The sequence below is a fragment of the Nycticebus coucang genome, chromosome 22 (genome assembly GCF_027406575.1).
Source record: "Nycticebus coucang isolate mNycCou1 chromosome 22, mNycCou1.pri, whole genome shotgun sequence".
In the NCBI taxonomy this organism is placed as follows: Eukaryota; Metazoa; Chordata; class Mammalia; order Primates; family Lorisidae; genus Nycticebus; species Nycticebus coucang.
In genome coordinates this window covers 20,776,400-20,802,196 of record NC_069801.1, presented here as the reverse complement: position 1 = coordinate 20,802,196, position 25,797 = coordinate 20,776,400, and the positions used below count along the sequence as shown (strand labels likewise).

Sequence of the window (25,797 nt, the reverse complement as noted above, 5' to 3'; positions counted from 1 at the left end):
CCTAAACAGTATTCAAAGGGGCTCTCTATGGCTCATACTTCTCCCATTTTTGACCAGTCTTTATTATTATTATTTTTTTTTGTAGAGACAGAGTCTCACTTTATGGCCCTCTGTAGAGTGCAGTGGCCTCACACAGCCCACAGAAACCTCCAACTCCTGGGCTTAAGTGATTCTCCTGCCTCGGCCTCCAGAGCAGCTGGGACCACAGGCACCCGCCACAACGCCCGGCTATCTTTTGGTTGCAGTTTGGCCGGGGCCGCGTTTGAACCCGCCACCCTCGGCATATGGGGACGGCGCCCCACCGACTGAGCCACAGGCGCTGCCCTGACCAGTCTTTAAATAGAGATTCTATGGAACACAGTAATGATCCCAGGACAGCACAGGAAGTCCCGATGTGTATTTTTAATTTCAGACCCATGGGTAAAGCTAGCTTCCAGCTTGTCCCTGGAGACTCCAAGTCATGTCCAAGGCAGGAAGTTGCAATGTAGGAGTAGTCCCAGGAGCCAGTAACTTAAGAAGTAACCTAGAATGTATCGTGTGACTGAAGAACAGGTCTTCCAGTTGTACAAAAGCCCTGTGATAGGATTTCTGGGGACCTTTTGTCCTGCAGGAGGCTTCCGAGGCACAGTCTCTAGGGATCTCAACAGTGGCTCTTGATCCTGAAGCAAGTGAGCTGGAAACCAGTACACTATGGGAGTGGAGGAGCCCAAAAACCTGGTAAGAACCTAGAAATCATAAGAGGGAGAAAACCCACACATTTATTTTAATGTCATTGACTCAAACTGGACCCCTCATCAGGGGACTTCTCTGATGCTGGGAGAACTCTGGCCCCCTACAACTAGAAATGTATTATAGTGAAAAAGAAATTCAGCAGAGCTTAGGATCTATCTTTAAAAGTTGTGTGACACCAGCCAGCCAACCTCTGGGTTACACATAAACATAGCTACAAACTAATTACCATAATAATAGGCTAATCAATACTGAAAGCTCTATGGGGTCTTATTGTAGTCGACTCCCCTAGGGGTGGCAGAAGGAAAGGGGTTGGGGATTCTGTGGTTCAATATTCTCCCTCCTAGGGGAGTTCAAAGCCCAGTCTCCAAATGGCCTCCTTCATTTAACCTGGAGATTCTAAGCTTTACTGTCACTCACTCGGGCTACAAACACAGAATGCTACTTTCTTTCTCCTATGCTGCTGCTTCTTTTTTTTTTTTTTTTGTAGAGTCTCACTTTATCTCCCTCGGTAGAGTGCCGTAGTGTCACACAGCTCACAGCAACCTCTAACTCTTGGGCTTAGGTGATTCTCTTGCCTCAGCCTCCCAAGTACCTGGGACTACAGGTGCCCGCCACAACGCCCGGCTATTTTTTTGTTGCAATTTGGCCGGGGCCAGGTTTGAACCCGCCACCCTCAGTATATGAGGCTGGCACCCTACCCACTGAGCCACAGGTGCTGCCCTCTCCTGTGCTTCTTATCCACACAGCTCAGAAAGCTTTACAGTCAATATGCACCTCTAAAAGGCAGTAACTGCTAGGGAGAGGTCAGCAAGTGGAAAAAAGACTTCCTGGGTGAGGCTACAGCTAAGAACAAAAAATTGGATATAAGATTAAACCCTTCCCATCCCTTTTTATTGCTACTACCACCTCAAACATAGGAAAAGATAATCTCCTTTGAAAACTGGGCATCTGCCTGGGCTCCGGGTATGTTCAGAAGCCAGCATTCAAGAAGTATATTAAGGGCTCGGCGCCCATAGCTCCGTGGTTAGGGCACTGGCCACATACACCGAGGCTGGAGGGCTCAAACCCAGCCGTGGGCCTGCTAAACAACAACAACAACAACAACAAAATACCTGGGTGTTGTGGCGGCCGCTTATAGTCCCAGCTACTTGGGAGGCTGAGGCAAGAGAATCGCTTAAGCCCAAGAGTTTTGAGGTTGCTGTGAGCTGTGATGCCTCAGCACTGATATTTTCCATGCTTATCCCTGTATCTTGGTTCAATCAGGTCCTTTCACAACCCTCTTGTCTTTGCACATGCCCTTCTATTTGCCGAGAATGTTCTCCCTCTTCTTCTTACATGGAAAATCTCTTTTTATTCTTTAGGATCCAGCTTAAATATGATGCTTTGCTCAATTCCTCCTCCAGTGAGTTAGCTACTTCTTCCTCTTTGGTTCCACAACACTTTACCTGAGCTTTTTTTTTTTTTTTACCATCTCAAAACAATAACCTTCCTTCCATCCCACTGTACTATAATTTTACCAGTTAAGGCTTGGCACCTGTAGCTCAAGCGGCTAAGGCACCAGCCACATACACCTGAGCTGGTGGGTTCGAATCCAGCCCAGGCCTGCCAAACAACAACTACAACCAAAAAATAGCCAAGCATTGTGGCGGGCGCCTATAGTCCCAGCTACTTGGGAGGCTGAGGCAAGAGAATCACTTGAGCTCAGGAGGTTGCTGTTACCTTTGATGCCATGGCACTCTACCCAGGGTGACAGTTTGAGGCTCTTGTCTCAAAAAATAAAAATAAATAAAAATTTAAAAAAGGGGGCTCGGCGCCTGTGGCTCAAACGGCTAAGGTGCCAGCCACATACACCTGAGCTGGAAGGTTCAAAACCAGCCCGGGCCCACCCAACAACAATGATGGCTGCAACCAAAGAATAGCCAAGTGCTATGGTAGGCGCCTGTAGTCCCAGCTACTTGGGAGGCAGAGACAAGAGGATCGCTTGAGCCCAGGAGTTGGAGGTTGCTGTGAGCTGTGATGCCACAGCACTCTACCCAGGGGGAGAGCTTGAGGCTCTGTCTCAAAAAAAAAAAAAAGGTATAAAAAAATAAAAAATTATTTTACCAGTTGAATGTCTGTCTCCCTACTTATACCATAAGACCCACTAGGACAGTATTTATCTTTTTTTTTTTTTTTTTGAGACACAAAGTCTCACTTTGTCACCCTTGGTAGAGTGCTGTAGCGTCACAGCTCACAGCAACCTCGAACTTCTGGGCTTAAGCGATTCTCTTGCCTCAGCCTCCCAAGTAGCTGGGACTACAGACACCCGTCACAATGCCCAGCTATTTTTTTTTTTGTAGAGACAGAGTCTCACTGTACCGCCCTCCCTCCGGTAAAGTGCCGTGGCGTCACACAGCTCACAGCAACCTCTAACTCTTGGGCTTACGCGATTCTCTTGCCTCAGCCTCCCGAGCAGCTGGGACTACAGGCGCCTGCCACAATGCCCAGCTATTTTTTTGTTTTGTTGCAGTTTGGCTGGGGCTGGGCTTGAACCCGCCACCCTCGGCATATGGGGCTGGTGCCCTACTCACTGAGCCACAGGCGCCGCTCCAATGCCCAGCTATTTTTAAGAGATGATGTCTCGCTCTGGCTCAGGCTGGTCTGGAACCTGTGAGCTCAGGCAATCCACCCGCCTTGGCCTCCCAAGAGCTGGGATTATATGTGTGAGCTATTGTACCCAGCCATAGCATTTTATCTTACTCATGTTCCATCCTCACAGGTCTGACCTGGGATCTGGCACAAAGAGCATCCCCAAATAGTTGTTGAATGAATAAATTAGGTAAGAGTTATGCAAATGGGAGAAGTTAGCTGTCTTCCCTGTCCATGGCCAAGAGGTTTTGACTGTACTCACATCTTTTTCCCAGCCAGGAATCCATCTCACCTGAACATGCATGCACAGACCTCCAAACAGCAGCAACACTGCAGCGTGGATCAGGTACACAAACACTTGAGGACTGAGGAATCCAGGATCAGGCTTTTCTGGGGTCTTACTGCTCTTGCTCCTTTGCAGCCCAAGTGTAAGGCAGAGCCAAGGGTGGGTGGTCACATATGTCCAAGTTGCCCAGGCAACCAGTATAGCCACTGGTGTAGCCAACAGAAAATTTGGCACCTGTCTGAGCTCATAGTATTTCAAAAAGCCAACATTCCAATAGACATCCTGGATATAGCTATATATCACAGGAAGGTCCCAGGAGCACCAAGGTGGCTTATTTCCCTCTGCAATCCGGTAGCCCTTGTCCATAGCTAACTGTACCAAGGGGTCAGGAATGGGGTGAGCCAAGCTGGGCAGACAGAATAGGGTGTAGGCATAATACTGAAAGAGGGCAAAGGGAAGGCCAAGTGTAAGCACTGACAGAAACAGAGAGATGATCAGCTTTAAGAACTGTCTCAGGGGATTCAGCACTGTAAGAGAACAGAAAAAGCCTTGACACTGAGAATGCATAAGGAAGCCAACACTGACTAGCCCATTGGAGCGTACACCAGTGGCAAGGGCAAAGAGGAATCCACTAGTCCAGACTCGGCCCCTCTCCAGCTGCCCCATGGCACTGAATGTCAGGAGGGCAAACAAAGCTTCTGAGTAACCAGCTGCCAGGAAGACATTGGCAGGGCTGAGGCAGAAGAGCAGTGCTGCATAAAAGGCCTGGTGGGGACAGTGCAAAACCAGACAACCTAGGTCATGAAGTGCGACTGCTGCCAGCACAGAGAACAAGGAATTGAGCAACGCTACTGAAATCAGCAGGCAACTCCGGAGGCTCAGGAACCCCCGCAAGGGTCTCAGCAGTTCAGTCACCATAAGCAGGGACAAGGGAAAACCAGGAAAGAAGGCAAAGTTGTGCTCATATAGGTACCCATGCTCAGCAATGAACAGGAAGTGTTCAGCATCCCAGCGAGACAGACCCCCTAGGAGACCTTCCACAAGTTGGTCCACAGAGCCTGAAGGGGCCAGGCGAGGAGGAGAGAAAGCTTCTGCATGGTGATCTGGGATCACAGCATTAAAGACGGCCTGTGGGGTAAAGAAAAACCAGAATGTTGTTTGAGTAACTGAAAGAAAAGAATTGCCATTTAATAAAATGAAGAATAACAGACTTGTGGGAGAATCAGGAGTTCAGTTTGGGACTAGTTAAGTGTAAGCTGGATACTCTAGTGCAGAAGTCAACTACACAGTGAGCTAAAGGAGTCTGTAGGTTAAAGAGAGATCAGGACTAGAAATAGAAATTTAGAAGTTATAAGTATAGGGATGGTATTTAAAGGTGACTGAATGAGATCTCCTAAAGAGGACATCCAGATAGAGTCAACATTTAGAAGTGAAAAGGAGAATGAAGATCCAACAATGAAGATAAAGAAGGCATAGTCAGTGAAATAGGGGGAAAACCAGGAGCATGGTATCTCAGAATCAAGTAAAGAAAAGGAATGACCAACTCTGTTAAATGCTGCAGGTAGGTCAACTTAAATGGGAACTGAAGGCAAGGCACCTGTAGCTCAGTGGCTAGGGTGCCAGCCATATACACCGGGGCTGGTGGGTTCGAACCCAGCCAGGTCTGCTAAAACGATGACAACGACAACAAAAAAAATAGCTGGGCATTGTGGTGGGTGCCTGTAGTCCCAGCTGCTTGGAAGGCTGAGGCAAGAGAATAGCTTAAGGCCAAAGAATTTGAAGTTGCTATGAGCTGAGATACCACAGCACTTTACCGAGGGTGACATAATGAGACTCTGTCTGAAAAAAAAAAAAATAGATGGGAACTGAAAACAGACCACTGGATTTAGCAACGTGAAGGTCACTGGTGACTTTGACAAGAGCTATTTCAATGGAATGGAGGAGAGAGAAGCCACTCCTGTTGATTCTCAACAGAATGAGAGAAAGGAAACTGGAGATAGTACAATGGTTTTGAGTTTTGTTGTAAAGGGAGCGAAGAAATGGGGGTAGTAAGTGCATAACAATATGAGATAAAGATAAAAAAATTTTAAGGGTTTGTATGCTAATGGAAATATCCAGTGAAAAGGAAACCCCTGAATGTGCAGGAAAGAGAGGGGAGGATTACTAGGCAGACAAAAATGGATGGAACCTGTGACATAGGTGGAGGAGCTAACTCTGCAAGGAAGACTAACAGTTCATCCCACCTTTGGTATTGAAAGCACAGAGGTGCAGACCTAGGCTGATGAATGTTGGGGGAGCATGTGGAAGGTCTCTTCTAATGTTATCTTCTTTCCCTCTGAGTTTTCATTCAGGAAAGCAAGTTACTGATTGAAAGTGAGTCTTGGGGAAAAGGTGTTAAAGAGATTTGAGGAAGGAGGAAAATGTGCAATATAAGTTATCTACGACCCTTGTTCTCCAAATAGGCTGTGCACTAGAATCACCCAGGGCATTTCCAAAACTTCTGATGTCTAGGTCCCTCTCCCGTAATTAATGATTTAAAGGTATGGGAGATAGCCTGGACGTTGGGATTTTCTTTTAAAGATTCTCTTGGGAATTTTTTTTTTTTTTTTTTGAGACAGTCTCACTCTGTTGGCCTGGGATTCACAGCTGTGGCATCATAGCTCACAGCAACCTCAAACTCTTGGGCTCAAGTGATCCTCTTGCCTCAGACTCCCAAGTAGCTGGAACTACACGCATGTGCCACAACATGCAGCTAGTTTTTCCATTTTTTTTTTTGTAGAGACAGAGTCTCACTTTATGGCCCTCGGTAGAGTGCCGTGGCCTCACACAGCTCACAGCAACCTCCAACTCCTGGGCTTAAGCGATTCTCTTGCCTCAGCCTCCCAAGTAGCTGGGACTACAAGCGCCCGCCACAACACCCGGCTATTTTTTTTTTTTTGGTTGCAGTTTGGCCGAGGCTGGGTTTGAACCTGTCACCCTCGGCATATGGTACCGCCCTAGTTTTTCCATTTTTAATAGAGATGGGGTCTCACTCTTGCTCAGGCTGGTCTTGAGCTTGTGAGTTTAGGCAATCTACCCTTCTCTGCCTCCCAGAGTACTAGGATTACAGGTGTGAGCCACCAAGCCCAGCCACTCCAGGTGATTCTCATGTGCAAAAAACTTTTGAGAGAATGGGAGAGTGACTGGTCTAGGAAAATACACTAAGATTGTTAGGTAGCATGAAGGACTGACTTGGATTAGTGATCTTCAATTACAAAAGATTGTTATGGGCAGCGCTTGTGGCTTAAGGAATAGGGTGCTGCCGGCCCCATATACCGGGGGCAGTGGGTTCAAACATGGCCCCAGCCAAAAACTGCAAAAAAAAAAAAAAAAAAAGACTACTTAGGGGCTGGGTACAGTGGCTCACGCCTGTAATCCCAGCACTCTGGGAGGCCGAGGCAGGTGGATTGCTTTAGCTCACAAGTTTGAGACCAGCCTGAGCATGAATGAGACCCTTTCTCTAAAAAATAACTGAGAGTTGCAGCAGGTGCCTATAGTTCCAGCTACTTGGGAGGCTGAGGCAAGAGGATTGCTTGTGCTCAAGAGTTTGAGGCTGCTGTGAGCTATGATGCCACAACATACAACCCAGGGTGACTGAGACTCTGTCTCAAAAAAAACAAACAAGGTACCCAAAGCTCAGCCGGCAGGGCACTGGCCACATACATCTAGGGTGGTAGGTTCAAACCCAGCCCGGCCTGCTAAGCCAACAATGACAACTGCAACCAAAAAATAGCCAGGCGGGCGGCGCCTGTGGCTCAGTTGGTAAGGCGCCGGCCCCATATACCGAGGGTGGCGGGTTCAAACCCGGCCCCGGTGAACTGCAACCAAAAAATAGCTGGGCATTGTGGCAGGCGCCTGTAGTCCCAGCTACTTGGGAGGCTGAGGCAAGAGAATCGCTTAAGCCCAGGAGTTGGAGGTTGCTGTGAGCTGTGTGATGCCATGGCACTCTACCGAGGGCCATAAAGTGAGACTCTGTCTCTACAAAAAAAAAAAAAAAATAGCCAGGCATTGAGGCGGGCGCCTGTAGTCCCAGCTAGTTGGGAGGCTGAGGCAAAAGAACCGTTTGAGCCCAAGAGTTTGAAGCTGCTGTGAGCTGTGTTGCTACAGCACTCTACCAAGGGTGACGTAGTGAGACTCTGTCTCAAAAGAAAAAAAAAAAAATGCCAGGCGAGGTGGCTCACACCTGTAATCCCAGCATTTGGGAGGCCAAAGCAGATGGATTATCTGAGCTCAAAGGTTGGAGACCTCGTCTCTAAAAATAACTAGGTGGGGGCGGCGCCTGTGGCTCGGTGAGTAGGGCGCCGGCCCCATATGCCGAGGGTGGCGGGTTCAAACCTAGCCCCGGCCAAACTGCAACAAAAAAATAGCCGGGCGTTGTGGCGGGCGCCTGTAGTCCCAGCTGCTAGGGAGGCTGAGGCAACAGAATCGCGTAAGCCCAAGAGTTAGAGGTTGCTGTGAGCCGTGTGACGCCACGGCACTCTACCCGAGGGTGATACAGTGAGACTCTACAAAATAAATAAATAAATAAATAACTAGGTGGGGCGGCGCCTGTGGCTCAAAGGGGTAAGGCGACGGCCCCATATGCCAGAGGTGGCAGGTTCAAAGCCAGCCCTGGCCAAGAACTGCAAAAAAAATAAAAATAAAATAAAAATAACTATATGTTGTGGTGGCTGCCTCTAGTCCCAGTTACTTGGGAGACTGAGGGAAGAGAATCACTTAAGCCCAGGAGTTTGAGATTGCTGTGAGCTATGACGCCACAACACTCTACCCAGGATGACAAAATAAGACTATGTCTCAAAAAACCAAACAAACAAAAAGCCAAACATGGTGGCTCACACCTGTAATCCTAGCACTCTGAGGCCAAGGCAGGTGGACTGCCTGAGCTCATGACTTCGAGACCAGCCTGAGCAAGAGTGAGAACCCCGTCTCTATTAAAAAAAATAGAAAAGGGCGGCGCCTGTGGCTCAGTCAGTAAGGCGCCGGCCCCATATACCGAGGGTGGCGGGTTCAAACCCGGCCCCGGCCAAACTGCAGCCAAAAAATAGCCGGGCGTTGTGGCGGGTGCCTGTAGTCCCAGCTACTGGGAGGCTGAGGCAAGAGAATCGCTTAAGCCCAGGAGTTGGAGGTTGCTGTGAGCTGTGTGAGGCCACGGCACTCTACCGAGGGCCAGAAAGTGAGACTCTGTCTCTACAAAAAAAAAAAAAAAAATAGAAAAACTGGGACGGCGCCTGTGGCTCAGTGAGTAGGGTGCCGGCCCCATATGCCGGCCCCATATGCCGAGGGTGGCGGGTTCAAACCCAGCCCCGGCCAAACTGCAACAAAAAAATAGCCGGGCGTTGTGGTGGGCGCCTGTAGTCCCAGCTACTCGGGAGGCTGAGGCAAGAGAATCACTTAAGCCCAGGAGCTGGAGGTTGCTGTGAGCTGTGTGAGGCCACGGCACTCTACCGAGGGCCTTAGAGTGAGACTCTGTCTCTACAAAAAAAAAAAAAAAAAATAGAAAAACTGAGGCAAGAGGATCGCTCGAGCCTAAGAGTTGGAGGTTGCTGTGAGCTATGACACCACACACTCTACCCAGGGTGACAGCTTGACACTCTCTCAAAAAAAAAAAATGTTGGTGGGTGAATGAACTGCAGAGAGCAAACACACTGTTTCCAAAACCACCTGAATTAGAACCCAGCTGTCCTGGCTATCCTAGATACTTATCCCAGATACTGATTTGCAATATTGCTCCTTTTGTTCCTCCAATAGCTCAGTTATGTTGGTTCAGAGCCATGACTCAGTCTCCCCAGCCTGGTAACAGGAACACAGCTCTATTTTTTTTTTTAGGTTTTTTTTTTTTTGGGTAGAGACAGAGTCTCACTTTACTGCCCTCGGTAGAGTGCCGTGGCGTCACACGGCTCACAGCAACCTCCAGCTCTTGGGCTTACATGATTCTCTTGCCTCAGCCTCCCAAGCAGCTGTGACTACAGGCGCCCGCCACAACGTCCGGCTATTTTTTTGTTGCAGTTTGGCCGGGGCTGGGTTTGAACCCGCCACCCTTGGTATATGGGGACGGCACCCTACTCACTGAGCCACAGGTGCCGCCCCACAGCTCTATTTTTAAGGCTCTTTCCCTTCTTGGTCAGTTTCCTTATCAGGCCATTTCAAACAGTGAAAACAAATGGGACAGGAGTGACAGTCAGAGATAACAGCCTTACCCTCCGGATTGAGGACATGTTTAACTAATTCTGGAACCCAACAGAGCCTGCTATGCCTCAGATAGTGGGGGAGGAGAGAAGGAAGGTTTCTGTAAAAGAACCAGCTATGAGCCTCAGACTATGTTGCTGTGATAAAAGGTACACATAATTATGTTAATATAACATCCTTAGTGTGTTGACGTACATTTTAACAACATTCATTCACTTACAAACATTTACTAAGGTGAAGACCTACTTATTAAGCACTGAGCACTGGACTTTTTTTTTTTTTTTTTTTTTTGAGACAAGAGTCTCAAGCTCTTGCCCTAAGTAGAGTGCCGTGGCTTCATAGTTCACAGCAACTTCCAACACTTAGGCTCAAGGGATCCTCTTGCTTCAGTTTTTCTATATTAGTAGAGATGGGGTCATGCTTTTGCTCAGGCTGGTCTTGAACTTGTGAGTTTAAGCTATCCATCCACTTCGGCTTCCCAGAGTGCTAGGATTACAGGTGTGAGCCCCTGCACCTGGCTGGCACTGGATATTTTAATAAAATATGTAGCAAAGACAACCTTGAGGCAGCAAATTGAGGGTTGTATGTAAGTGAGGTAGCAAAGGGAGGTGCCTGGGGTAAGAGGAGCCATTACTGATGAGTGAGTATAATATACAGATGATCTCAGGTTTGGCACATTGCCACCTCTGTCCCACTCAACTGAGTGACACAGTGCTCAGTTTCCTGAGGGGACCCTGGCAATGGTTTGAGCTGTGACACCCTAAAAGTATCTCTGGGTACAGAACATTACAGTCTGTTAGAAAGACCACGGGCTCAGGAGTTAGGAAACAAGGGGTCTGACTCTGGCCCTTTTCTGCTATGTGGCTTTATGGAAATCATTTCTGGGTCTCTATTGCTTCGTGTGTAAAACAAGGGGTTAACAGACTGTTTCTAAGATTCCTGCCCACTTTTCATCTGTAAAGTCCATGTCTCTATGGTTCCACATACATGGAGGAGCATACCAGGGAGATGGGATGGCAATGCGAATGCTTCTTCCTACCTAGCCCAGTCATGTAGTAATGGCACATTCAGGACAAAAGATCAAAGAACTGACCTGTAGCACCAGAGTCAGAACACGGCAGCTGACTGCAAATCTCAGCACCTCCTTCCTGGATGGGTCCAGGGGCCACATCCTCTCATCACCAGGAATTCAGGACTGAGTTCCTTAGGCTTCTAAATTCTAAAACCCAAGGAGGAAAATGTTATACATGGGTTGAAAGCAAATTCTTGAAGGAAATCTTCGTAAGAACTGCCCCCTTCATTATTACTATGGCAAACTTAATCACCTGACTTCCCAGGTGAGGGAAAAGCATCTTGAGGGCAGAAATGTTCACTAGGTGTCACTCTGAAGCACTGTATCTTTCTTGAGAAAGTTCCATACAAAGAAAGCTAAGCTCAAAGAAAATCTTTAAAAGCCTATTGAGTACTTCTATGCAGGAACTAAAGACCTGGGTTCAAGTTCTGACTCAGTCACAAGTTCTCTTCAGTAGCTCAGAACCTTAGTTCTTTATGTAAAATATGTGACCAGTCCATCTTTTTTTTTTTTTTTTTACCATTTCACAAAACTGGCATGATGGGCAGCTCCTGTAGCTCAGTGGGTAGGGTACCGGTCACATACACCGAGGCTGGAGTGTTCGAACCCAGCCCAGGCCAGCTAAAACAACGACAACTATAACAACAACAAAAAAAATAGCCAGGCATTGTGGCAGGCACCTGTAATCCCAGCTACTTTGGAGGCTAAGGCAAGAGAATCGCTTAAGCCCAAGAGTTTGAAGTTGCCGTGAGCTGTAACACCATAGCACTCTACTGAGGGCAACATAGTGAGACTGTCTCAAATAAAAAAAAAACTAAAAACTAAAAAACTGTCATGATGGTAAAATGAACTAAAGTGTGAAGTACTACTTAAATATATGTTGTGGTTGCTATTACTTAGTGTGTGCCTTTTCCTCTTGCCCAGAATAATAAACTAGGACCCAAACCAGAGTCCCAAAAGTTATAAAACTGTACTTGAAGACCATAATGACTACACACTCCAGCTTAGTTCTCTGATGTGTGTTCAGCTGGTCTGTTAAATTAAGTGGAGAAGAAAAAAAAAAGAAAACAACACTACTCAGCAGGACTTCAGTCAGCTCACACTGCTGAAACAAACTTTCGGTGAAGAGAGTCAACTACTAGGGATGGAGAAAACTGTTATTTCCATCTCTTTGTTGGAATGGCAGTAATGTATAAACAACTGCAAAGCCAATCTGAGGTAAAGAATGCACTTTTAAGGATTTTTTTTTTTTTTGAGACACAGCCTCAAGCTGTCGCCCTGGGTAGAGTGCTGTGGCATCATAGCTCACAGCAACCTTAAACTCCTGGGCTCAAGCAGACTCCTGTCTCCGCCTCCCAAGTAGCTGGGACTACAGGCGCCCGCCACAAAGCCTGGCTATTTTTTGGTTGCAGCCGTCATTGTTGTTTTGTTTGGCAAGCCCGGGCTGGATTCGAACCCGCCAGCTCAGATGTATGTGGCTGGTGCCTTAGCCACTTGAGCCACGGGCGCCAAGCCTTAAAGATTAAAAAAAAAAAAAAAAATTCCTTGGACAATGGTTTCTACAGAACTTTCAAACACCAGCCTAGGAAATCTGAAAGTAGAGTGAGAGCATCAGAGGCAGCTCATCTATTTGGGATGAAGAAATATGACCACAGGAAAAAAATATTTAAACTGAATACTGTAATAAGAAGGACTGAAGACTCTTCTTTGTTATCTGGTTAATACCCATCAAACCTTTTCTTTTTTTGTAGAGACAGAGTCTCACTGTACCGCCCTCAGGTAGAGTGCCATGATATCACAGCTCACAGCAACCTCTAACTCCTGGCCTTACGCAATTCTCTTGCCTCAGCCTCCTGAGCAGCTGGGACTACAGGCACCTGCCACAACGCCCGGCTATTTTTTTGTTGCAGTTTGGCCTGGGCTGGGTTTGAACCCGCCACCCTCGGCATATGGGGCTGGCGCCCTACTCACTGAGCCACAGGCGCTGCCCCATCAAATCTTTTTTTTATCACTTGTTTCTAGAATTGTGTGTGTTTCTAGAATTCTCTGGTCCTCACTAGACTAATTATCAAAATATGGTTTTATTACCCTCTCTGCCCTGTCGTATTTATTGCTAAAACTTATTTTAGTTGTTGGTGAGGGCAAGGGTTTCATATCACAACTATTATCCCTAGAGCCACATACAAATAGGCATACTCAAACCTATGTTCTGAATGAATGGAAGTGGCAGGGACAAGATGCAGAATCACCAGTTCACTGATTCTAAATATAAAATCACTGCCCCAAGTATTCCTCCTATGTTAAGTGGAAGACAATAAAGTCACAAAAGCCACAGGAAAATAAAATTTCCTCAGAAAGGAAGGTTGGCTAACAGCAACAGTAGTACTACTTGAACAGCACCAGGGGGCGCCTGCTGCCTACTCCATCTCCAGGGGCCCTGGAGGAAGGGAGGGGCCGCCAACTCCACACCGGTTTGCTCACGAAAATTAAGTTCAAAGGCAAGCTTCTGAAAACCCCAGAAAGCAGCGGTAGTTTGTGAATCTATCCAATATTTCCAAAGTATGAGTCGCTGAATCGAGAGAAATCACAGAAACAGGCACACCCACCTTCACACGGCTACCATTCCCTATCCTAGGGTGAATTCACTTTTTTCCCCTTCATTGGCTTTCCACCCACATACAGAAGAGACGCTGGGAACAGAAAACCACTTAATCCATCTCTGCCTCTTAACCAAGGTTGCATTCTTCCTTTCCTCTGTCCAGAGTTAAGATCCAGCATTAGCGACCCCTACCATTTGTCGCCCACTTTTAGCTCACAGGTAAACCAAGTAAAAACAAAGTCAATTCTCCCTCCCTCTCAGCTAATTATCAGCTTCACTTCCCAAAAACCCTTTTGCCAAATCACAGACTCTTAACTGGCAAGACACTTTCGGATCAGCTAGTTTCACTCTTATTTTCCCATGAGATAAATAGGCCCCACAGACCTCATTAGAGAATGTAAAACCAGTATAAGTACCATCGCCATTTTATGGATGTGGAAACTGAGGCTCACAGGGGTCAAGTGACACACCCAAGTTTACTTAAAGGTGTCCTATTTCTTGCTTCTGAAGCCTCTTGGTACCAGTCTGTAACCAGGCCAAAGGGTCTGCACCGTTTCTTCCCTGGCCAGGATTATGACCCAGGTCTCCCAAAGCTTAGCCCAGCACTTGCTCCAACGACAGAACGTGCTTAGGGTAGGTGGGCCCTGAGAATTTGGAAAAACCTGAATTGGAGCCTTGGAGCCTCTGAGTAAGACTAACATCCTCCACGCTTTGGATAAGTTGCTCTGACCCGTGGTTCTTAGGGCAAAAGGCCTAGCGGGTCGTCCCGAACCAGACGCCGACCTCTGCCAGAGCAGCCGCGTCTGAAGTCCGTTCTGGCCGGCTCCTCCTGGACACAGTCCCTACCAGGCACCAGGTATCGACCTACACCCTAGAGGTCATACAGCCCCGAGGTAACTCCCTAGGGAGCTTACGCATCCCGGCCCGGCCACAGCGCCGGAAGCTGGTGAGGGTAGGCGGCTGAAAAGGAAGAGGCGGCGCCCGAAGCCGCTATGACGGAGGGGCGGGGCTCCCTGCTTGCTCCCGGCCTTAGCCTCTCGGTTTGACAGCTTCCCTCCTCCCAGAACGCCAGGGGTCCCAAGCTGCCACCAGAGCCTCGGCGCCTATCCGTCCCGACCACCCCGGCTGGACCCGAACCTCGGCTCTTCCATCCGGGGCCCGCGCGGCCCGCGCCTGCGTGCTTGCTCCGCCGACGGTGGCCCCGCCCCGCCCCTACCCGGACCCAGAGCCGCCCCGCCTCCTTCTGTAGCGGCCATGTTGGCCCCGGGCGTGCGGGGAGAGTGGACCGTGGTTCGGCGCCTCGCGGCGTAGCATCTTCCCAACCTTGCTGACACCTAAAGAGTTCTCTTTCGCACTTCACCCTCCTCCAACGCTCGCCCCCTGCCCCTCGCCTTCTGTTAGAGCGCCGGGCAGCTGCTCTGGCCTTGGTTCCATCCCTCCGACGTTCACTGAGTTCCGACGTGGGCCAAGGCTCTCTTGGCTGGGAGCTGATCCGCGCGCGGATTCTTCGCCGAAGCCAGAGCGGCGCTTTCCTTGCCATCAGGCAACAGCTTAGCACTGGGCCTGGCATACAACAGACGTTCTTTGAGTAGTCAAAGGAAAGCCGCCTTGGGGTTTCTGTGGCCAGCAGTGGCACCCTATGTCCTGGGTGTGAAGAAAGGGGATCCCCCTGATTTTCCCCTCCCCTGGCGATGAGGGACCTTCTGTCCTACTTCAGTCCTCAGCCCCACCTCAGTGGCTAATGAGGAGGGTGAGGAAAACCTCAGAACACCCCCCAGGACTCCTTTCACCTCCCTCACTCAAGCAGTTTCTCTTACAGGAAGTGGGGCCAAAAAAGAAGAAGAAAGAAGCTAACTCAACAAAACCGTCTATTAGGGGGAGCGACCAGTTGGTACCCCTGTAACGGAAACTGTTAGAACAACTTTGCACCTTCCTTAAAGGAAACAGATAATTAATCCTTCTCCGTTGGTGGATTTCTCGTTTCTCAGGATTCCAAAGCCTTCTGTGGTTTCAGTTATCTGCCCTGCTGGGGTCTGGGTTGGCCTCAGGCCGCAGCCCTGGCTGAGGAAGGGGTTTATCTTCTGCAACAGCTACTAATGTGGGTGGAAACAAAGAGAGGGTTGCTACCTCTCCAGGCAAAGCAGACGGGCCTGCATCAGTTCTGTGGGCGCCTGGGACTGTCTCTTTTCATTCTTTATAACACATTTCACACCCTGAGACCTAAAGTGTCTTCAGATATTTGATACTTGTTATGTATGAAGTAGATAGTGTACAAATTGCATTTGGTCGTGTGTTGGAGAAGGGGGAAAAAACGGAGTTTAGAATTCCCCCAGGATTTTCAGTGACTCCCACTTGTTTTCAGGCTAGAGGCCTGTGAGTGAAAAAAGCCTCTGGGCACACTTGTGACTGGGGCCTGACATTGTGACTTGAATCTGAAAGTCCACAGTTCCAAGCAGCCCTCTGCAAAAACAGAGATGAACTGTCATTAATCTGTAAATCACAGGGCAAAAAGGCATTCTAGGGTTCTCTCTGTTCGTGCTGGATTCCCTCAAAAATCTATTTGTAAAAGGCCAGGGATCTCTTGTGACAAGTTGGAATGTTTTCTAAAAGCTCAGACTCTCACATTGTGAAGGTAGAACTTTGGTCCAGATCTTAAGCTCTACTTTCCTGCAATTTCTCTTTCCTTTCTTTCTCTGCTACCCAACCCCCTCCTCTTCCGTTCTGTTTCCTGTTTCATTTTCTGCCTCCCAAGCTGACAGGAAAACAAGGAAGCTGAATCTTGTGCTCTCAAAGCCCTGGTTCCCTGGCTCTTGAGGTGGGAAGAAGACTAGGTGGCATGGGAGGGGGCTCTGGGGCTCTAAGGCTGAGAGGAGTGCAGGAGGCAGCCCTCTCCAGTCTGCCTGTAGAGTCTGCAGCTAAAATGGAGCCTGCATCTACACAGGGAGGCCGCTGAGCTACCAGAACTGTGGAAAGCAAGTGAGACACAGCCACATCTCAGGGCTCCAGAAAGACTCCACACCTCCCAAGCCACTTCTATTAAGAAGCGAATATCCCATACTGCTGAGAAACAATTTCATATACAAATCTTAACCTAAACAATGCAAGCAATGCATCACCATTTCTAGAGTTTTAGACTTTAAGAGGTTACATCACTTCTATTCCTTAAACTTGCCTGCATCTGTTCTTGCTATTTTTCATTTGCCCTGCTTGAACTATTCTTCCACCAGACAACACCCTCTTGGCAGCCAGCTGTATTTGGGGCTCAGCAAAGATGTCCCATACTCAGAGAGGCTCTCCCTGATTACCCAGCCACACCACTGCCCTGTATTATACCCTCACTCTTTTCAGTTTTCTTCATAGTATTTAACATCATCTGCTTGTCCTGTCCATGAATTTCATTCGAGTCAATGTCTATTTCCCTCTTTAGATGCAATAGAAGAGCAGGGGCTTTGTTCATCAATGTATTCCCAGTGGTTAGAATGACAGGTTTGGTGGCTCACGCCTGTAATCCTAGCACTCTGGGAAGCCAAGGTGGGAAGATTGCTTGATTTGAGGAGTTTGAGACCAACCTCAGCAATAGTGAGACCCAATTTCTACTAAAAATAGAAAAATTAGCCAGGCGTTGTGGTGGGTGCCTGTAGTCCCAGCTATTTGAGAGGCAGGAGAATTGGTGGAGCCCAGGAATTTGAAGTTGCTAGGAGCTAGGCCGACACCATGGCATTCTAACCTGGGCAAAAGAGAAAGACTCTGTCTCAGAAAAAAGAAAATCTGATGACTAATCCAATTTGTTCAATGGGATTCCTATTATTTTATGGATGAGGGAACTAAGGATCACAAAGGGGAAGTGACTGGCCTGAAGTTACACAGCTAGTGGCAAAGATGGATCATGAATTCAGGTCTCCAGTTTCCTTGGCTGGTTTTTGCTACTGGTCCACACTGGTTTATATTTATTTATTTATGGTAGTTTTGGCTAGGGCCAGGCTCGAACCTGCCACTGCTGCTTGAGCTACCCTATTTTTTTATTTTGGAATTTATTTTTTTAGAGACAGGGTCTGACTATGTTGCCCAGGCTGGTGTTCAGTGGCTATTCACAGGTGAAATCGTGCCATACTATAACTTGAAACTCCTGGCCTGGGAGCGGTGCCCGTGGCTCAAAGGAGTAGGGTGCCGGTCCCATATACTGGAGTTGTGGGTTCAAACCCAGCCCCAGCCAAAAACAAAACAAAACAAAAACTGCCAAAAAAAAGAAACTCCTGGCCTCAAGTGACCCTCTTTCCTCAGCCTCTTGAGTATCTAGGACAACAGGCCTGTGCCACTATGCCCTCTGTCACTATGCCCCGGTATATGGGGCCGGTTCCCTACTCCTTGAGCCACCCTTTATTTTTACTTTTACTTTAAGACACCGTCTCACTCTGTCACTCTTGGATAGAGTGCTATAGCGTCACAGCTTACAGCAACCTCGAGCTCTTGGGCTCAAGAGATCCTCTTGCCTCAGCCTCCTGAGTAGCTGGGACTACAGGTGCCCACCACAATGCCATACTAGTTTTTCTATTTTGAGTAGATCTGAGGGTTTCACTCTAGCTCAGGCTGGTTTCGAACTCCTGAACTCAGTTGCTGCACCTGCCTTGGCCTCCCAAAGTGCTAGGGTTATAGGCATGAGCCACCATAACAGGTCTGCTCCAGACTATTTTAATCTTTCAGAAATTTATCTCCTTCCCTCTTTTCCTTTTTTCCACATATCTAAGAGTCTTTGCGTGCTCTGTTAAGAGTCCTACGTAGGGTATACCAAGTCTTAGCAGCTCCTGGGTGGCGTCTGTAGCTCAGTGGGTATGGCTCTGGCCACATACACCAAGGCTGGCAGTTTCAAACCCAACCCTAACAACTAAACAACAATGACAGCTGCAACAACAACAACAAAAAAAATAGCTGAGCAATGTGGTGGGCACCTGTAGTCCCAGCTACTTGGGAGGCTGAGGTGAGAGAATCACTTAAGCCCAAGAGTTTGAGGTTGCTGTGAGCTGTGACGCCATAGCACTCTACCAAGGGCAACAAAGTAAGATGTCTGTCTCAAAAAAACAATAAAAAGAGAAGGTCTTAGCAGCTTCTGCCTACTCTTTCCTCCACTAGAGTCCTGTCTTTTTTTTTTTTTGCAGTTTTTGGCCAGAGCCAGGTTTGAACCCACCACTTCTGGTATATGGGGCTGGCGCCCTACTCCTTTAAGCCACAGGCACCACCCCTAGAGTCCTGTCTTATCTGATTTATTCAACTATAGAGGAACGCCTAGTATGAAGGGATGAGGATGCCCCAATGAGCAAGACAGACACAGGGCTTACCTTCATGGGGATTATAATATCTGCCTCACAGTAATTATAGTACTTGGATACAGTGCCCAATAAAGATGGGCTATTCTAACTCACTAAACAAAAAAGAGCAAGTGATTTCCCCCCCAAAGGTGTAGAGAAGGAAGTTAGATAGTTCTCATGGACTATTCACCTCCCTGAAGCATTAACTACTTATTTCTCTCTATTGCTGCCTTGCCTTGACCTGCATCCACATCTGGAGGTGGCCTTAGCCCCAGGCTAGGCAGAGGGACAGTCCAGTATACAATATATCTAATCTTAGCAGTTCAGTTTCCAGACATTCAACTTTTCATGGCCCCAATCCTATGGAATTGGAGTAGCTGACCCTGATGTGGGATATTGGCTGTGAGGCCATGCCATTGTGGGGCAAAAATGACTACACTGGCTTCTGGTTCTTGTCCCTATCAAATTTTTTTTAGTGTTCTCTTAGAAGAATCAAAATATTTATCAATATATGTATTTTTAAAGAGACAGAGTCTCATTATGTTGCCCAGTCTGGCCTTGAACTACTGGGTTCAAATTATATTATGTCCTCAGTCTCCAGAATAGCTGGACAACAACAGGAGCCACTGAGCCCAAATTATTATTATCATTTTTTTTTTTTTGTAGAGTTTCACTTTATTGCCCTCGGTAGAGTGCCGTGGCGTCACATAGCTCACAGCAACCTCCAACTCCTGGGCTAGGCGATTCTCCTGCCTCAGCCTCCTGAGTAGCTGGGACTACAGGTGCCCACCACAACGCCCGGCTATTTTTTTGTTGCAGTTTGGCCAGGGCTGGGTTTGAACCCGCCACCCTCAGCATTTGGGGCCCGCGCCCTGCTCACTGAGCCACAGGTGCCGCCCCTATTATCATTTTTTTTTTTTTTTTTTTTTTGTAGAGACAGAGTCTCACTTTATGGCCCTCGGTAGAGTGCCGTGGCTTCACACAGCTCACAGCAACCTCCAACTCCTGGGCTCAAGCGATTCTCTTGCCTCAGCTTCCCGAGTAGCTGGGACTACAGGCGCCCGCCACAACGCCCGGCTATATCATTTTTTTTTTTTTGAGACAGAGCCTCAAGCTATCGCCCTTGGTAGAGTGCCATGGTGTCATAGCTCACAGTAACTCCCTAGCTTAAGCCCAACTCCTGGGCTTAAGCAATCCTCTTGCCTCAGCCTCCTGAGTAGCTGGGACTACAGGCGCCCACCGTAACGCCTGTTTTTTTTTGTTTTTTTTTGTTTTTTTTGGTTGTAGTTGTCATTGTTTGGCAGGCCCAGGCCGGATTCGAACCCGCCAGCTCTGGTGTATGTGGCTGGCGCCTTAGCCGCTTGAGCTACAGGCGCCACCTATTTTTTTATTTTAAAATTTATTTCTTTAGAGATGGGGTCTGACTATGTTGCCCAGGCTGGTGTTCAGTGGCTATTCACAGGTGAAATCATGCCATACTATAACTTGAAACTCCTGGCCTCGGGGCAGCGCCTATGGCTCAAAGGAGTAGGGCACCAGCCCCCTATACCGGAGGTGGTGGGTTCAAACCCAGTGCCTGCCAAGAAAAAAAAAAAAAAGAAACTCCTGGCCTCAAGTGACCCTCTTTCCTCAGCCTCTTGAGTATCTAGGACAACAGGCTTGTGCCACTATGCCCTCTGTCACTATCAGCTATTAACAGGCAGGGCTAATTCATGTGATGACCTGCAGCTGTGCCTTACCAGAATTTTATGGCACTTCTTTTTGCTGTGGATAAAAGAGCATTCCTTGGTAGTTTCCTAGGATGCTGGGTGACATTTAAATCCATCCTGACACCTGGGATGACACAAAGCAGATCTAATTTACCAAAATCATCCTTTTTTGGCCTTTGCCAGATTGCTTTATGTTGCCCATCCACCCCGGGACAAAGACCCTGGCCTTGCCTCCAAACACAGGAGCCAAACACTGATCCTTTAGAGCCCATGGACACTAGTTATTTTTCACCCTTCCTTCAGTTTGCCTTTTGGTAGTTAGAAAACCTTGACCATACTGAGAGGCCTATTGGGAAGGCGGTAGCCACTTGGGGGAGGCAGTGGCTGCAAGGCAAAAGAGCCAGTGAAGTTGAGAATATTGTTTAGGCTAGACTTGGCTGCTCTCCAGCTATGAAAGAAGGTTAAGGTCATTTAGGGGGTGGGGAGGGAGGAGCTGGGAAAAGAACTACTGGCCACACCCCTGGGTTCTCTACTGGCGAGGTTCTATTTACTTCTCAAAAGCAAATTACTCACAGCTCAGTGGCTAGCAGTTCTCTTGGCCCATGGTAACTCCAGCCAGAAACTGGAGACTAGGCTAGGCGCCCCCGGCATTGCAGGAGAGCAAATGAAAGGAACCCAGGAAACTGAACTCCTAGGTAATGCTCTATGCACAGCCCAGAAATGCACTTTCTAGACTAGAAAATGGAACTCAAAGAGGCCCAGGGCAAAAATAGCCACTAGCAATATTGCTTACCAAAATGTAAATATGAAAAGCTTGCCATTTAGTTTTTTTCCAGAGGAGTCCTAGAAAGGCATCTTGGTTGATAAAGGTTTTTTTCTCTCAGTAGAGAAATACTAATTATTCATTCCTATAATAGCCACATTTTATTTGACGAACACTTCTTGGACAATTTTACCTTGTGCTAAATACAATAAAAACAAATCTTGCTCGCTGAGCCCCATGGGGGCTCTAGTTACTTCTAGTTAGCCTCTCATCCAGGAAAGAAGTATAGTGTGGTGTATTGGGAAGAGGATGGGCCTTAGAGAGAGGTAGATTTTTTTTTTTTTTTTGTTTTTTGGCCAAGGCTGGGTTTGAACCCACTACCTCTGGCATATGGGACCTGCGCCCTACTCTTTGAGCCACAGGTGCCGCCCGAGAGAGGTAGATCTTGCTTGGTGTATAAACTTAAGTCTTTCAGCTCAGCAACCATACCACAGTGGTTACAGCGCCAGCCACGTACACCAAAGGTGGCTGGTTTGAACCCACCCCAGGCCAGCTAAACAACTGCAACAAAAAAATAGCCAGGTGTTGTGGTGGACACCTGTAGTCCCAACTACTTGGGAGGCTGAGGCAAGAGAATCGCTTAAGTCTAAGAGTTGGAGGTTGCTGTGAGCTGTTACGCGACAGCACTCTACTGAGGGTGACATAGACTCTGTCTCAAAAAAAAAAAGAGACAAGTCTTTCACTTTTCTCAGCTTCTTTCCCAAACTGTAAAATAGGAGCCAGAATCCTAACCTCACAGGCATAGGACTTTTGTAGGATTATTCATGATGTGCTGTGTCCATCATACAAGTAGGTACTCAATAGAAACCATGTCACAATAATAGTTTCACTTTTAAGTGTCCATGATAATAGCATTTTCTGTTATTGCTTCTGATTTCTGCAGAGAAACCTGAACTTGTGGTTTTTTCATTGTTTCTCTAAGGAAGGAGATGAACAGAGAAACTATATTTTGTGACATTAACCTCATAAAAACATCTCCATCTGGTCAACATCCACCATTTCTTTTTTTTTTGTAGAGACAGAGTCTCACTTTATGGCCCTCGGTAGAGTGCCGTGGCCTCACACAGCTCACAGCAACCTCCAACTCTGGGCTTAAGCGATTCTCCTGCCTCAGCCTCCCGAGCAGCCGGGACTACAGGCGCCCGCCACAACGCCCGGCTATTTTTTTTGGTTGCAGTTTGGCTGGGGCCAGGTTTGAACCCGCCACCCTCAGTATATGGGGTCGGCGCCTTACCAACTGAGCCACAGGCACCGCTCAACATCCACCATTTCATTCAAAAACTACTTAAGGGCCAGGCGAGGTAGCTCATGCCTGTAATCCTAGCACTCTGGGAGATGTGGGGTGGGTGTGAGGGGGTGCCTCGTAGCTTGAGCTCATGAGTTCAAGACCAGCTTAAGCAAGAGTGAGACCCCTATCTCTACTAAAAATGAAAAACTGAGGCAAGAGGATCCCTTGAGCCCAAGTTTGAGGTTGCTATGAGCTATACGCCATGGCACTCTACCAAGGGCGAGAAAGTCAGACTCTGTTTCAAAAAAAAAAAGAAAACTACTTAAGGAGGTACTATGTGCAAGGCTGTGTGTCAGGACAGGGACACATCAGTGAACAAAACACATCCTCCCAACCCCTGCCCCAGGGTTTACATTCCAGTAAAAGCTGACAGTACAGTATACAATGGGCTTGGTGGTAACAAGTGCTGTTAAGAAAAGCAAGGCTGGCTCGGCACCTGTGCCTCAAGCAGCTAGGGCGCCAGCCATATACGCCTGAGCTGGGGGGTTCAAATCCAGCCCCTGCCCGCCAATCAACAATGATGGCTGCAACCAAAAAATAGCTGGGTGTTGTGGTGGGCACCTGTAGTCCCAGCTATTGGGAGGCAGAAGCAGGAGAATCGCTTGAGCCCAAGAGTTGGAGGTTGCTGTGAGCTGTGATATCACAGCACTCTACCCAGGGTGACAGCTTGAGGCTCTGTGTCAAAAAAAAAGAAAAGTGAGGCTGAGGCTGGGAGCCCGCTCCGTGTCTCACGCCTGTAATCCTAGTACTCTGGGAGGTCAAGGTGGGTGGATTGCCTGAGCTCAGACCAGCCTGAGCAAGAGCAAGACCTTGTCTCTATAGCCAGGTGTTGTGGCAGGCACCTGTAGTCCCAGTTACTTGAGAGGCTGAGGTAAGTGAATCGCTTGAGCCCAGGAGTTTGAGGTTGCTGTGAGATATGACCTAGGGCAACAGAGTGATACCATCTCAGAAAAAAATAAATAAATAAATAAATAAAAAAAGGGAGAGAAGGGCAGTGAAGCAGGGGAGCAGAGACTGCTATTTTAAGTTAACGTGGCCAGGGAAAGCCTTAGTTGTATGACATTTGAACAAAGCCCTGGAGATGAGGACTTGAGCCATGCAGCTATCTGATGAAGAGAGTTCCAGGCAAAGGGAACAGAAAGTACAAAAAAGTTTAACATGGAAACAGCCCTGTAGAGCAAAGTGAAGAATGGGAAAGAAAGTGCCAGAAAGGCAGGGGTGAGGTAACTGAGGGGCTTGCAGGCCATTGTAAAGTATCTGGACTTCTGAAGGAAAAGCACTGAAGGAGGTTGGTCTAATTTTTTTGTTTGTTTTTTTGAGACAGTCTCTCAAGCTGTTGTCCTGAGTAGAGTGCTATGGTGTCACAGCTCACAGTAACCTCAAACTCCTAGGCTTAAGCGATTATCTTGCCTCCCAAGTAGCTGGGACTAAAGGCGCCTGCCACAACCTCCAGCTATTTTTTGTTGCAGGTGCTGCCTAACTTAATGTTTTTTTTTTTTTTTTTTTTTTTTAACTTAATGTTTTATAGGGATCATTTTGGTTGCTATATTAAGAATAGGTTCAGCCAGGCAAAGCAGAAGCAGGGAGGTCGCTTTGAAGGTATTTCAAAAATCCAAAATAGATATCATAGTATTACTATTTTTTTTGACACAGTCTCACTATGTAGCCCTGGGTAGAGTGCTGTGGCGTCACAGCTCACAGCAACCTCAAATTCTTTGGGCTTAAGCAATTCTCTTGCCTCAGCCTACCAAGTAGCTCGGACTACAGGCACCCGCCACAAAACTTGGCTATTTTTTGGTTGTAATTGTCATTGTTGTTTGGCAGCCTGGGCTGGATTCCAATCCACCAGCTCTGGTGTATGTGGCTGGGGCCATAGCCACTGAGCTATAGGCTTCGAGCCATAGTATTACTATCTTGAACTATAGTGGTGATGGCTAGATTGAGGCTTTTTTTTCTTTTTTTTTTTATGAGACAGAGCCTCAAGGTGTCGCCCTGGGTAGTGCTGTGGCTTCATAGCTCACAGCAACCTCCAGCTCCTGGGCTCAAGTGATTCTCCTGCCTCCATCTCCCAAGTAGCTGGGACTGCGCGCCTGCCACAACGCCTGGCTATTTTTTTTTTTTTTTTTTTGTAGAGACAGAGTCTCACTGTACCGCCCTCGGTAGAGTGCCGTGGCGTCACACAGCTCACAGCAACCTCTAACTCTCGGGCTTACGTGATTCTCTTGCCTCAGCCTCCCAAGCAGCTGGGACTACAGGCGCCCGCCACAATGCCCAGCTATTTTTTTGTTGCAGTTTGGCTGGGGCCGGGCTTGAACCCGCCACCCTCGGCATATGGGGCCGGCGCCCTACTCACTGAGCCACAGGCGCCGCCAACGCCTGGCTATTTTTTGGTTGCAGCCGTCGTTGTTTGGCGGGCCTGGGCTGGATTCAAACCCGCCAGCTCAGGTGTATGTGCCTGGCACCTTAGCCGCTTAAGCCGTAGGTGTCGAGCCAAGGATTACTTTTAGCTAACAGAAAGGCCGGGCATGGGAGCTCATGCTTGTAATCTTTTTTTTTTTTTTTTTTTGTAGAGACAGAGTTTCACTTTATGGCCCTAGGTAGAGTGCCATGGCATCGCATAGCTCACAGCAACCTCCAACTCCTGGGCTTAAGCGATTCTCTTGCCTCAGCCTCCCAAGTAGCTGGGACTACAGGTGCCCGCCATCATGCTTGTAATCTTAATGCTCTGGGAATGCTCTGGGAGGCCAAGGCGGGTGGATAGCTTGAGCTCATGAGTTAAGAGACCAGCTTGAGCAAAATTGAGACTCCCATCTCTACTTAAAATAGAAAAACTGAGGCAAGAAGATCAATTGAGCCCAAGAGATGGAGGTTGTTGTGAGCTATGACACCATAGCATTCTATCCAGGGCAATAGCTTGAGACTCTGTCTCAAAAAAAAAAAAGAAAAAACCACTAATAGACTGGATGTGGAAATGAAGGAATGCTCTAGTATAGAGTCAGTGATAAAAGCCAATCTGGAATATATGTGATTAAGTTGGAGGCTGCCTTCAGATGAATGGGTGTCTTACTAAAAATTTCTAGCCAGGGCTGGAAATAGTGGCTAACGTCAATAATACTAATACTTTGAGAGGTT

The 25,797-nt window shown here is 47.8% G+C and overlaps 1 protein-coding gene across 12 annotated transcripts; it reads right to left on the bottom strand.

Annotated features, from left to right (window-relative positions):
* Nucleotides 1-386: 386 nt before the first annotated feature.
* On the bottom strand, nucleotides 387-14,743 carry PIGV (phosphatidylinositol glycan anchor biosynthesis class V). Of its 12 annotated transcripts, none has more exons than XM_053577062.1 (5): nucleotides 14,632-14,670; nucleotides 11,197-11,273; nucleotides 10,965-11,083; nucleotides 3,653-4,774; nucleotides 387-725 (listed from the first exon to the last, which is right to left on the bottom strand). In XM_053577062.1, the coding sequence occupies exons 3-5, from the start codon at nucleotides 11,040-11,042 to the stop codon at nucleotides 459-461; spliced, it is 1,467 nt and encodes a 488-aa protein (XP_053433037.1). In that variant the 5' UTR covers nucleotides 11,043-11,083; nucleotides 11,197-11,273; nucleotides 14,632-14,670; the 3' UTR covers nucleotides 387-458. The 12 variants fall into 12 exon arrangements, with proteins under 12 accessions (XP_053433037.1, XP_053433036.1, XP_053433034.1 ...); XM_053577061.1 differs by lacking the exon at nucleotides 14,632-14,670 and adding an exon at nucleotides 14,326-14,612; XM_053577059.1 differs by lacking the exons at nucleotides 11,197-11,273; nucleotides 14,632-14,670 and adding an exon at nucleotides 14,680-14,743.
* Nucleotides 14,744-25,797: the final 11,054 nt, after the last annotated feature.